The 12,023-nt window shown below is 45.0% G+C and overlaps 3 protein-coding genes across 3 annotated transcripts; 1 reads left to right on the top strand and 2 right to left on the bottom strand.

Moving 5' to 3' along the window:
* The first annotated feature begins 2,698 nt into the window (after nt 1–2,698).
* LOC6589028 (UDP-glucuronosyltransferase) lies at nt 2,699–4,558 on the top strand. The gene is made up of 3 exons (XM_002014943.2): nt 2,699–3,878; nt 3,942–4,158; nt 4,217–4,558. The coding sequence occupies exons 1-3, from the start codon at nt 2,765–2,767 to the stop codon at nt 4,506–4,508; spliced, it is 1,623 nt and encodes a 540-aa protein (XP_002014979.1). The 5' UTR covers nt 2,699–2,764; the 3' UTR covers nt 4,509–4,558.
* On the bottom strand, nt 4,523–5,292 carry LOC6589027 (kunitz-type serine protease inhibitor vestiginin-3). Its single transcript, XM_002014942.2, has 2 exons — nt 4,808–5,292; nt 4,523–4,756 (listed from the first exon to the last, which is right to left on the bottom strand). Exons 1-2 carry the CDS (start codon nt 5,025–5,027, stop codon nt 4,581–4,583), a joined length of 396 nt encoding a protein of 131 aa, XP_002014978.2. The 5' UTR covers nt 5,028–5,292; the 3' UTR covers nt 4,523–4,580.
* A 707-nt stretch (nt 5,293–5,999) lies between these two features.
* LOC6589026 (cGMP-dependent protein kinase, isozyme 2 forms cD5/T2) lies at nt 6,000–11,023 on the bottom strand. Its single transcript, XM_026988514.1, has 7 exons — nt 9,638–11,023; nt 9,244–9,463; nt 7,982–8,218; nt 7,763–7,912; nt 7,085–7,704; nt 6,833–7,022; nt 6,000–6,464 (listed from the first exon to the last, which is right to left on the bottom strand). Exons 1-7 carry the CDS (start codon nt 10,968–10,970, stop codon nt 6,299–6,301), a joined length of 2,916 nt encoding a protein of 971 aa, XP_026844315.1. The 5' UTR covers nt 10,971–11,023; the 3' UTR covers nt 6,000–6,298.
* Between the last annotated feature and the right edge of the window lie 1,000 nt (nt 11,024–12,023).

The following is a 12,023-nucleotide window of genomic DNA, read 5'->3' on the forward strand; positions in this document are numbered from 1 at the left end:
GCGAGTTTTTTTTTGTACGGTGGCGCCGCTATCGGTGATTTCTTGAACTACATTTTTAAAGCCAGTCCCAAGCCAGATTTGTTTTCTCCGTTATTCGAGGCCCGATCGGGACATGCGACGGCTTCCTGTCTTCGGAAAAATGTCCCTAATTTGATGGAGTCCTTCTCAAGGACCAAGGATCAAGGGTATTTTCTCCAGACAGACATATCTTGTTTTCTCCCTTATTTGTGGCCCGATCGGGACATGCCATGGCCCCCCGTGGTCAGAAAAATATCCCTGATCCTTCGGAAAGGACCCTAACAGCCCCTTCCATCCATATTTAGTTTTCTAGGCTATTTGTGGCCTGATTTGGACGAACGTCGACTTACTGTGTTCGGAATAACATCCTTGATCAAATGCAGTCCTTATCAAGGACCAAGGATCAAGGATATTTTCTTCAGACATATATATCTTGTTTTCTCCCTCGTTGGTGGCTGAACAATTTCCTTGATCCTTCAGTAAGGAGCAACCCCAACCATACATATGTATTTAGGTTTCTCCGTTATTCGTGGGCCGATCTGGGCGTGCGAAGGCTTCCTGTGATCGAAAAAATGTCTCTGATTTGATGAGTCCTTATTAAGGATCAAGGACATTTTCAGCAATTAAAAATATCTAATTTTCTCCGCTGGTTGTGAAACGATCTGGGTGTGCAACGCCTTTTGGTAATCGGCATAGTTTCCCCGATACAGAAAACAGCAAGGATGATTTTTCAATAGTTTTATTCATCATAACTTAGCTTAGTATAAATATATAAACAAGTGGAAAACATTTGTATCGACTATCTAAATATATGGACGCGTATATCCTAACCTAACAAAATCTATCTAGTAACCAGCGTAGTCGCTCCAATGGTTGCCATAGTCAAAGTCCTTGTTTCGATGGCCAGAACGAAGGATCATGGTGGCTGTTGGGTACGGATTTTGCGAGGGGTGCATTTCTGTCCTGCTATGAGACGATTCTGTCTGGCTGGGATAGGACTCGGTCTGTCCCGAATATGCTTCGATAATGATTGGATAGGACTCCGTCTGGCGGTGGTACTTAAGTCCCCTGTGGAGGAAGATATATGTATTTTAAGATATGTCAAAAATTATATACTGAATCACTTACGCATCTTGAAGCTGAAGCCCAGCGTTTGATTCCCGTGGGCCAACAATTCCGCCGTCGATCACTGGTCCCTGATGCAGCAGGCGGGACGCCACATTGTCGAGTCAGCTACACAGCAATGGCATTACGGCTATGGCTCGCAAAAGGATAGCCAGTGGCTGCCACAATCCAGCCAGGAGTCATCTCTCCGACCTCGCGAGAGGACGTGGAGCTACGGCGGAAGAAAGCAGTGTGAGACTCAAGGAATTCCTAGCTACTGGAGGGGCCGACTTGCTAAAAGGAAAGGAAGACTAAAATAAATATTTTAATGATATGCAAATCTTCGGAAGGCTATATCTCAGAAAAATAGACCCAGATCGGTGCAGGACCAACTCTCCCAGGATAGTGAGGATCCAGACTGTCGAACGGCATCAAAATCTCGCCTACGAAAATGAGGCCGATTTTTGACAAATTTAATGATGTAACCATCATGATTTTTTGCGAAAATCGCGAAAAAATTGATGTCCTTTTTTCCGATGGCAGTCGATTGGCAGGACTTTCCCGATCACGGAGAGACATGCCACGCCCAGATCGGAAGCTGTGTAGCCGAGATATAGCGTGCAGAAAAAACCAGTATTCTAAAGATTTGCAAATCCAGATCTTCAGAACGCTATATCTCAGAAAAATAGACCCAGATCGGTGCAGGACCAACTCTCCCAGGATAGTGAGGATCCAGACTGTCGAACGGCATCAAAATCTCGCCTACGAAAATGAGGCCGATTTTTGACAAATTTAATGATGTAACCATCATGATTTTTTGCGAAAATCGCGAAAAAATTGATGTCCTTTTTTCCGATGGCAGTCGATTGGCAGGACTTTCCCGATCACGGAAAGACATGCCACGCCCCGATCGGCCGACGGATAGCTGAATTATGGCCTACAGAAAAAACCATTACTCTAATGATGTGCAAATCTAAATCTTCGGAGAGCTATATCTCAGACAAATAGGGTCCGATCGGCGCAGGACCAATTTTTTGTGAAATGTGAAATGGTTCAAAACGGAATGCCCAATACAGACGAAGCTGAGTAGGTAGCTTAAAAGAGAATTTAAGTACCAGTACTACTAATCGTCAAATGAAAATTTAAATGGAATTTGTTTATAATAATGTCGCTGTAGTTGTATAATACTATACATTCTACATGTATTTGATAAATTCAAATTGTAAGATGTACATATGTATGTAGCAATCATGTAAAATCTGCCATATTCAGAGTTGTGTTTTCGATAATACAAGTAGTTCTGTCAACTTTTTAAACGAAAAAATAGCTGCAACCCGTATCTGTAATTAAAAAAATGTCAATTATTAAGCCACAAATATAATTTAGTTAATGGTATACAAAAAGAACAAAGTTAAATTTAAGTAGTTCGATTTCCGTCTGGCATGACTAGCTATAAAGTAGTTAATTTGGCAGCACTGATGACTAGTGAAGACCCACAAATGCAATTCTACTGCACTGGCAGTGAAAAACAACAAATTAACAAAAACCACTCGTATCAGAACAGCGTTCTTATCAAACATATACGAATGCATGTAAAATTAGATAATCAAGATGAAAGCAGTCGCGCGAGAACAAAGTTACGATGACAACGTGGTGGCGGATCAGCAGAAGCGTTTTAATTGCGTTGTGGTTAATCGTCATTACGGGAACCCCTCCACCAGCATTTGGTGGAAATGTGCTGGCTGTGTATCCGCACTTTGGTTTCAGCCACTTTAAGGTGGTGATGCCCATACTCAATGAACTGGCGAGGCGTGGCCATCAGCTCACTGTGATCTCGTATGTGAATCATCCCCAGGCGGCGGAGTGGCCCAACTACGAGCAGCTTTTGATCTCCCAGGCAGGCGAGGATCAGTCGAGCACCACCATCAATTTGGTGCCTTTATCGGAACACACACCGACCCGATCTTTGCTGACTCTGTTTTGGGAATACATTGCTCTCCATTCGGAGGGCCAAGAGTCCTGTGAGCGCCTCTACGCCAGTGGCCATGTGGAGACGGTCCTCAAGCGCCACCAGACGAAGCCCTACGACCTCCTGCTCACGGAGTACTTCAATTCCGATTGCCAGCTGGCTTTGGCGAAGCTAATGGATCTGCCCATCATTGGCTTGAGCACGTGTGCGCTAATGCCCTACTACTACGATCGTATCGATCTGCCAGACACACCCTCCTTCATCCAGTCGGAGTTTGTGGGATTTGCCGGTGTCCTCAGCTGGGACGAGCGTCTGGTGAACTTCATCCAAGCAAAGATGCTAAAGCTCCTCTACAAATATCACTCAATTCGGGCGGACAACGCCTTAGTCCGGAAGCATTTCGGCATCGATGTGGATGTTGATGAAGTGGCGCGCACTCAGACCGCCTTTATCTTTGGCAACCAGCACTACTCCCTGATGGGCAGTCGTCCGCAGTCCCGACAATTCATAGAGGTGGGCGGTGTGCACCTTACCAGCCAGGCGGAGCAGGAGCTGCCTCCAAACATTGCTCAGTTCCTCGATCAATCGGAGGTCCCCATAATCTTCATCAGCTGGGGGTCTATGGTTCGGATCTCCAGCATCGATGCGGATAAGCTTGCGGCCATTGTTGAGGCTTTGGAACGGCAGCCCTTGCGCGTGATCTGGAAATGGGAGGCGGATGAAAAACCTAAAATGGACTCTACTAAATTCCTGTTTGTGAAATGGGCTCCACAGTTGGCACTTCTTTGTGAGAGATAAAGCTTAAATCCCTCTGGACCACATACCTTATTGAATTGGGTCCTTTTTTCAGGTCACCCCAAAGTGGAGTTATTCTGGGCCCATGGCGGTCTTCTTGGCACTACAGAATCGGTACATTGCGGAAAGCCTATGTTGGTTACACCCATCTATGGCGATCAGTTCTTGAATGCCTTTTCCGTGCAAAATCGAGGAATGGGATTGAAGCTGGACTATGAAGAAATCAGAGTGACGAGCGTAACGCAGGCCCTCAACGAACTGAATAACACGAGGTATACATCATTGATATTTTGGTATATAATCTGGCTAACACTATTCTCTCTATTGAAGCTATGCCACTCGATCACTTGGCATCTCCAAGATCTTTAACCAGCGTGAAAACAGTCCCCTAGAATCCGCCATCTGGTGTGTGGAGCATGTGATCCAGCATGGTCTGCTGGCTGCCGAAATGCTCCAGTCCCCAGGCATAGAACTCAATTGGTTCGTCTATCACTCGCTGGATAGTGTGTGCCTGATCTTCGTGGTGCTGATGGTACTGGCCTACAGCCTGTGCCACTTTTCTGGTGGTAGTTCATCAAAGTCTTTCAATGGCAATCGACGCAGGAAGTCAAAGAGATCTTAAGGCAAACTATGACATTTCTTATAGCAATAAATATATTAAGAAAAAAGCAAGGGTGTTTCGTCTTTCCTGGCTTCAGTAACGCAAGCGTTGCATGCAGTCTCTTCGACACTCTTCGAAGGTAAGGAAGTTGTTCTCCGTAGAGGCACAGCCCGTGTAGTAGAAGCTCTCACAGTTGCCCGTCTCCTTGTTGTAGGCATAACGCAGCTGACGTCCACGACAAAGGCCCGGAGCTTTGGGCTGTTGGCAAGCTAAAGGGTACCACAATTAGCTTGGGATTTGCAGAGATTTCATTTACTCACCAATCAATTGCTGGACTTCGGCATGGCTTTTATTCTCCAAACTGGCTCCAAGCGTCAGGCTTAAACCCAACGCCAGCAGCAGCCAAAATAGTCTCCACTTCAGAATTAGCAGCATTATTACTAATTCATTAAATAATGAATCTATAACTTCTCCGTTTTGGGTGCTCCGTTCTGATCCGGTCGAGCGTCTGGCGTAGAATGTTCCCATATGAACTGTCATGCACTTTGACAGATTTTTCTCGGCTTTCTCTACGGTTGATTCTCGGGTTTTCTTTTGCTTGGCACGTAGACGTGTGTTGCTTTTTTGCCCAAATTCGTTTCCACTTTCAGTTTTTCTTCGTCTTTTTGCATATTTTCTTACACTTGAGTGAAAACGTGAGTTTGCGGCCGGTGGAGCTTACAAAATAGAGAGGTACCTCAAAAGCAGGAAGTACCTTGGATGAGGTCGAACTTTGAGTGAATATTTCTTATGAAATATTCTTTAGATATTGCTATATGAAAAGTAACTATCTATAAACACGACAAGCTTTTCCTCTTACAATAATTATTAACTTTTATCTGACCTAAGCGACACCAAGCCGAAGCTTTCCAAGCAAAATGCATGATGCGCTTTTACAATTATATAATTAGCCTGAGCTAGCTAGATATCTAAATTAAACATATAACTTAAAAATGTTAAAAGAGGATCATCTTTATCCACCAATCCCATCCATTATTTGTCGCATAAATTTGTTTATTCAATTTCTAACTGTTTTACTTAAAAAAGACAATTTAAAAGGCATTATTATTCGTACAAATAACAGAAATGATCGCTAGAACTAAATGAAAGTTAGAAGAGATATAAGAAATATTATGGGGAAAAAGTAACAAATATTATGGGGGAGGGGAGACATGAAATTAAAAAATCGTTCTTGGTCATATGTTGCATTAAAATATACTCTTAAAGACTATAAGGCAACCCGATTTGTATGTGTTTGTTTGTGTGTGTGTGTGGGTGTGTGATACATTAACAATGAATAATAATAATAATATGTCGTTATGTTAATAATATATAGTCGTAGATATACAGATAGAAAATAATTTTTACAATGACAGAGCAGAGCAGAGCTCCCACCTACTTACAATTTACATCAATTCCAAAAACGAAAACTAGACATCCCATTCTCATTACATAATAATAGTTATAAACTCGTTAATAAATTCATTCTGTTGCACATCATAAGGATACATAAATATATGCTAAGACGATGAGCCGATGTGTGTGTGGGTTGTGCTTTGTGCGACTGCTACTCTTGGGGACTGGGTGGCAGCTTTGGGATTAAAGCTGCTGACTGTTGGCTTTGGCGTACATATGGCGCACTTAAGATCAATTCTTCTGTATTCTCCATTCCTCCTTATTTTCCTGTTTGTTCTCCTTTTTTGTTTATGATTGTAGCAGACGCATAGAGAGAGAGCATCGTCTAGGAAACACGAAAAATATTCCAATCCAAACTAGAAATCCTTATCCCATCCACTGACATCATCTGCGGGTGGACCCTCCGGATCGGGTGGATAGTCATCAAAGTTTGTGGTATCCACCACACTCTTGACTGTTGGCATGATCGGTGGTTCCAGTGTGCAATTTTGAAGGCCCCACCAGTAGAAGCCATCGAACCATCTATAAGGGTAATGTTCATATTAGTTAGGGAACTTGGAATTTGTAAAAGAAGTGAACTTCTGTTGAGAGACTCTGTTGCATTAGGACCCATTAATTTCGAAAGAAACGAAAAAGAGACTATTCGCCAGGAACGATTTGACATTATTTACAATTTTAAACAATCCAAATATTCTGATTCTAAATGAATACAGATCGAATTAATCCAATATTATAAGACCTGAAATATGTGCTATGCGATTTGTGGTATAACATACTGCTTTAGAAAACACAAAATCATTTTAACTCCCCAGTGGAACCAAACTCTTCCTCAAATACGCATATGAATGTGCCCCAAATGCAAGTCTAGTTTTAATCTGTAAGGACCGTACTTGTGCTTTTGTATCTCGCTGATGCCGCCACGCTGATAGCCCAAACGTTCGGCGGGATTATCACGACATAGCTTCTTGATCAGATTGCTGGCATTTCGTGTGATATTCCTGGGGAATTCGATGGCATCGATGCCCTTAAGTATGATGTTGTAGGTGCGCATGGGATCGGAGCCCGTAAACGGAGGGGTACCTGAAGAAAAAGAAACCCAAATTAGTGAGTAATACTTTACGAGAGATCTCTACGACACTCACCCGTCAACAGCTCAAACATTAGGACACCCAACGACCAATAGTCCGCACTTATGTCGTGGCCACGATTCAGTATCACCTCGGGGGCCACGTATTCGGGCGTTCCGCAGAACGTCCAGGTCTTGCGGCCCGTCTGCAGCTTCTTGGCAAAACCAAAGTCCACCAGCTTCACATAGCCGCGATCATTCAGCAGCAGATTCTCCGGCTTCAGGTCCCTGTAGATAATATTCCGCGAGTGCAGATAGTCAAAGGCCTCCACCACACAGGCGGTGTAGAATCTCGTTGTGCTATCATCAAAGTTTCCCTTGTCCCGCAGTATGGTCCAGAGCTCTCCACCGAGACAGCTCTCCATCAGCATGTACAGATACTTTTTATCCTTGAAGGTCTTGAAGAGCTTCACAATAAACTGGCAATTGGCCTCGCCCATGATCTCCTTCTCGGACATGATGTGCTGCTGCTGGCGTGTCTCCACAATCTGTGATTTCTTCATCTGTTTGAGGGCAAACGAGCGCGACGTATCGCCATTGGTCTGCACGAGTTCCACGCGTCCAAAACCACCCACTCCTAGGGTGGCAATCACACGCAAATCTGTGAGATTTATGTCCCGGAATTCCTCATTGATTCTGGAAAATAATATGGAATTACTTTTGGGTATCTATAGGGAGACTCTCCCTGTCTTACTTGATGCGTTCCAGGGCTCCTTCATCGTCATAGCGATGCTTGATTTCGTCCAAATTGGAGATCAACTGATTGAAGGTCTCGCGATCAATCACCAGACAACTCACGCCCTCGGGGGAATCACAAATAATGTTGGCTGTGCGTAGATCATCCCTATAAAGAAAATATCAATTTAGCATCGTTAGTTAGGATTCACGGATTTTTAATCTGTGCTTTTCTCACCCCTGAAGCGCCTTCTCGCCAAAGAAATCGCCCTTCCCCAACATTCGAATGAATTTCTCCTCCTGGGTATCCTGTTGCTTGATCGTCACCCGCACTTTGCCCTTGGAGATGATGAAGAAGGTGTCGCCGCGTGCCCCCTGGCGCACAATGTAGTCGCCACGCTGATAGTGCGTCTCCTCCAGGACATCGGAGATTTTGATAAGAGTATCATCCGCAAGATCTTTGAAAATGGGTACACTGTAAAAAATGCAATATATTTGGATTAACTTCAATTCAAATTAAAAGAAAGTGCTGCAATTGCAATAAGAGATTTCAAAGAAACTAAGAAAATCTCTCCATTCTCTTCGTTAGACTTGATTTTTGTCTCTCTTGTCCCTGACTTGTTCACTAATGCATCATCAAGGTGATCTATAAATCTTTGGTACTCTCTTCATTAAATTTCAAAATCTGATCGATCACAAATTAAAGGAATGGAGGGGTAGAGAAAGTACTGCAATTAGTGCTCAGCTCTCGATTAGAGAGATTCCAAAGCAAGTCTTAGATCCCTCTGGCGCAAATGCTGCCAGTGTACGAGTATGTCTGCATCTGTATCTTTTGCATCGCAATTGCATCCCCAATCGCACTTTCATTTTCATTTCGAAGTTAATGCAGTTCGCTTTTCCGCCATTTCATGGTCTCGAAACGAGTGCATGGCGAACCTCAATTATGGTTTTACGGGCACCTAACGGCGGGTATTCGTATGCCACCAATTAATTCATTGGTCACTTGAAAGATCTGCGCGATCTACGGGACTGGCATCTTGCATCTGGAACTGAAGGCCAAAAACTGGTTGGAGCTCCATTTGAAAAGAAAAAAACAACAAATTTCTATGCGTTCGTTGGCCGCACGTCATATGCGACGCCCATGACCATGACGATGACGATGACGAGACGAGACGATGTGCAGATGTGGGGATGCCTGTCGATGATGGCTCTGTCTGGAGAAAGTTACTTTACCTCAAAAAATAAAAGCGAAAAAATGAAGAAATGAAGAAATCCTTAAGCTGAAGCGATTTTGCTGTGTGCCCCATAATGGGGCAAACACGAAGTGCTGCTGTGCATTTGCGGAATTGATATAATTAAGTGCAAAATGTACATTAATTAAGGCCAAAAAATGCAAGAAACTTTCATTAAAAATGCACATACAAATTTCCCATTTTCCATTTTCCACGATTGAGGAAATAATTTATAATGTCTCCTGTGTGTGGTGGAAAAGGGTATTACCTCTTGAGGAAATCCGTGTATTCCGCCTGACGAATGAGCCCCGTGCGCATCATGATGGTCTGGAAGCACTGCCGCTCGATGGCCCACAGATTGCATTCGCTGATGGCCGTAATCGTGGCAGTCCTCTGGCAATTGTACAGGATCGCGAGCTCCCCAAGGACTTTCGCTCCGGAGAGGGTCGAGAGGTATTTGCCCTCGCGTGAGACCTCCACGCGTCCATCTGGAAAGGGAGATTGGAGATGGGAAATTGTTAGAAGAATAAAAGAAAATAATCTATCCCATTCTTAAGATCAATATATCCCCAATAGATCCCCACAATCATTACTTTATGTACCCCAAAATGATCGTCTGTGCACCATCTTCCTGTAACTGTAACTGCAACTGTTACCCTTACCCTTCGCTGGTTCCTCCTCTTGCCCGGCACTCGACTGCTCCTTGAGATTCCCTGTGCGACGACGACGTGCATATGTGTGAACGGGAACGATGAGACGAGGTCGGGGTATGCAGAAACCCTCCCCATTGAGATCCTTGGAGCTGCCATTGCTTGAGGCAGTGGGTGAGATTTGTCGCGGCTCCGCCACCCTCGGACGAGGCTGTTCCTCCTGAACCTGGAGTCCCTGCAGGGCCTGCTCCAGGCTGTGCCTCCGCACTGCCGATGGATCTGTGGATCGGGCAGCCGCTCGACAGAAGGAGGTGGAGTGGTGGGGCATGCGAATAGTGGCATAGCGCTGGACACTGGTCTGTGATCTGCTCAGGGGCTTGGCGACACGTTGTGACAGTGATGGCTGCTCCTTCGGGGCACGTAGCTGCGGCACTGGCTGCTCCTTGAAGGTACGTTGTGCTGGCAATGGCTGCTGATCCTTGGAGGCACGTATAGGCGGCTCTGGTGGCGGCTCTCTAGGAGGTTGCATCAGCCGCGGCGCAGGCTCTCTGTGGGGCTGCATTGCTCGCGGAGCAGGCTGCATGCCACGCTGCGGCTGCTGGCATATCACCACCTGCTCTGCAGGATCCCTTAGATCCTCCGCAGCGGAGGAGAACGTAGAGTACGCGGAGGAACTACTGTTGCTGGCTGTGGCTGCGGCTGCACCTTTTGCCTGCTTTCGTGGCGATCTCATCGTTGCATAGCTCGGAGGCATGGCCATGGTCTGGGATCGTCGCAGCGAAGGTGGTTTCACCGACAATTGCTGCCGTGGGCGTGGCACACGCGGCCTCTCTGTGGGATCGAGGACATAATGATTGACAGCAGGCTCTTCTACGTGTTCCGGGATCTTTTGCTTGGGATTGGGACCGGGTGCGGGACCCTCCTCCTTTTGAGGCTTCTCTTCCTGATCCTGATCCTCTGTCACCCAATTGTTCTCCAATTGTTGCTGCTGGTGATGCTGCAGCGCCGATGGTCGATAGCCATTCAGCTCCTTGATGCTCACAATCCTCCGTCTGTCCCTTGACTGCTGTTCCAATTTCCGGATATTCTCCAGTGTCATTTGGTATTTGCTCAACGCCGAGATTCCATCCAGGAGAAAGCTGGTACCCGCACTGCTTCCCTGTCGACTGAGGGTCGTTGTGCCTCCCCCACCTCCACCTCCACCTCCACCTGGGGGATGGTGTGGAAGTGGAAGTGGTGCCGCAGCCTGCAACCAATTGGCTTCATAGATGGCACCCATGGCACTGCTGCCCTCCAGCGAGAGGCTGGCATCCACGGCTTTTCCCGGATAATGTTTAATTTTCATTACGAAACGCCTTACGGATTCCGAACAAACAAAAAGATTTCACTGTCCAGCGATGATGATGACGACGACGATGATGGACGTGCTTTGTGTTTCTTTTTTCTGTCTTTTAGTTTAGTTTATGTTTTGGGGCGTGTATTTGTATCTTTTGCATAACCCACAAAACACAATCCAAAAGATATTTCGCGCATGGAATACTTGACGAGTCAGACGACGGACGATGGATGGATCGACGGCGCTTCCAGAGGCCTAAAGGGGCTACGGGACAGACACAACACTAATTGTATTTTCTTTTCTTTTATTTTGTATTTTTATTGCTAAATAGTTTATTTATTTGTTGTTGTCATTTGTGGCTTTTGTTGCTATTTCGTTGCTGTTGCTTTTTTCCTTGTATATTGTACAACTTTCCATGTTTTTTTTCTATTTTGTGGCAGTTGCTTCACGTTTTTGTGGATTGATTTGGTTTTATGGCCAAAAGCCAAGTTCGAGATCTGCATGACCATCGCTTTAAGACAGGTACTACTGTATAAGACGTTCGACTAAAGACTTGTACTACTGCATTGACATTCGGCTAAAGACAGGAGCCACTGTATATATGTAGCTCTCTCTCTCGCTCTCTCTGGGGCGGACACCTGTTGCCTTTAAATAGAGAGAGAGGCGACGGACGGAGTCTGCAACTAAATTGGGATTGAAAAATGTCTCCAACTAAAGGAAAAATTGCAGTCACAAGGGAGCAATCCGCTAGTAAATATTTGCCATCAAAACAACACTGAAAATTAAAGAAATGTTAAGCGGGGTCTTCGCTGTGGATCCACCCATGACGCTGGTGGATGACGCCTTTTCCTTTGTTAAATATCTTTCAAAACAAGAATTTAATACGAAAATGTGCTAAGCACATATCCACCAAAAAAGAGTCCCCACTGTACTTGGAAAAAGAAACAAAACACTGCATCTCTTGACCGGTTTCTGCATAGGATTTCCCGTCGATCAAAGTGGAGCCACACAGAAAATAATAGCAATTATCAAGTGCAAATTAATTTTCGGTCAATTTGAATC

Source organism: Drosophila persimilis, unplaced genomic scaffold, assembly GCF_003286085.1.
Source record: "Drosophila persimilis strain 14011-0111.01,24,50 unplaced genomic scaffold, DperRS2 tig00000191-arrow-pilon, whole genome shotgun sequence".
NCBI lineage: Eukaryota > Metazoa > Arthropoda > Insecta > Diptera > Drosophilidae > Drosophila > Drosophila persimilis.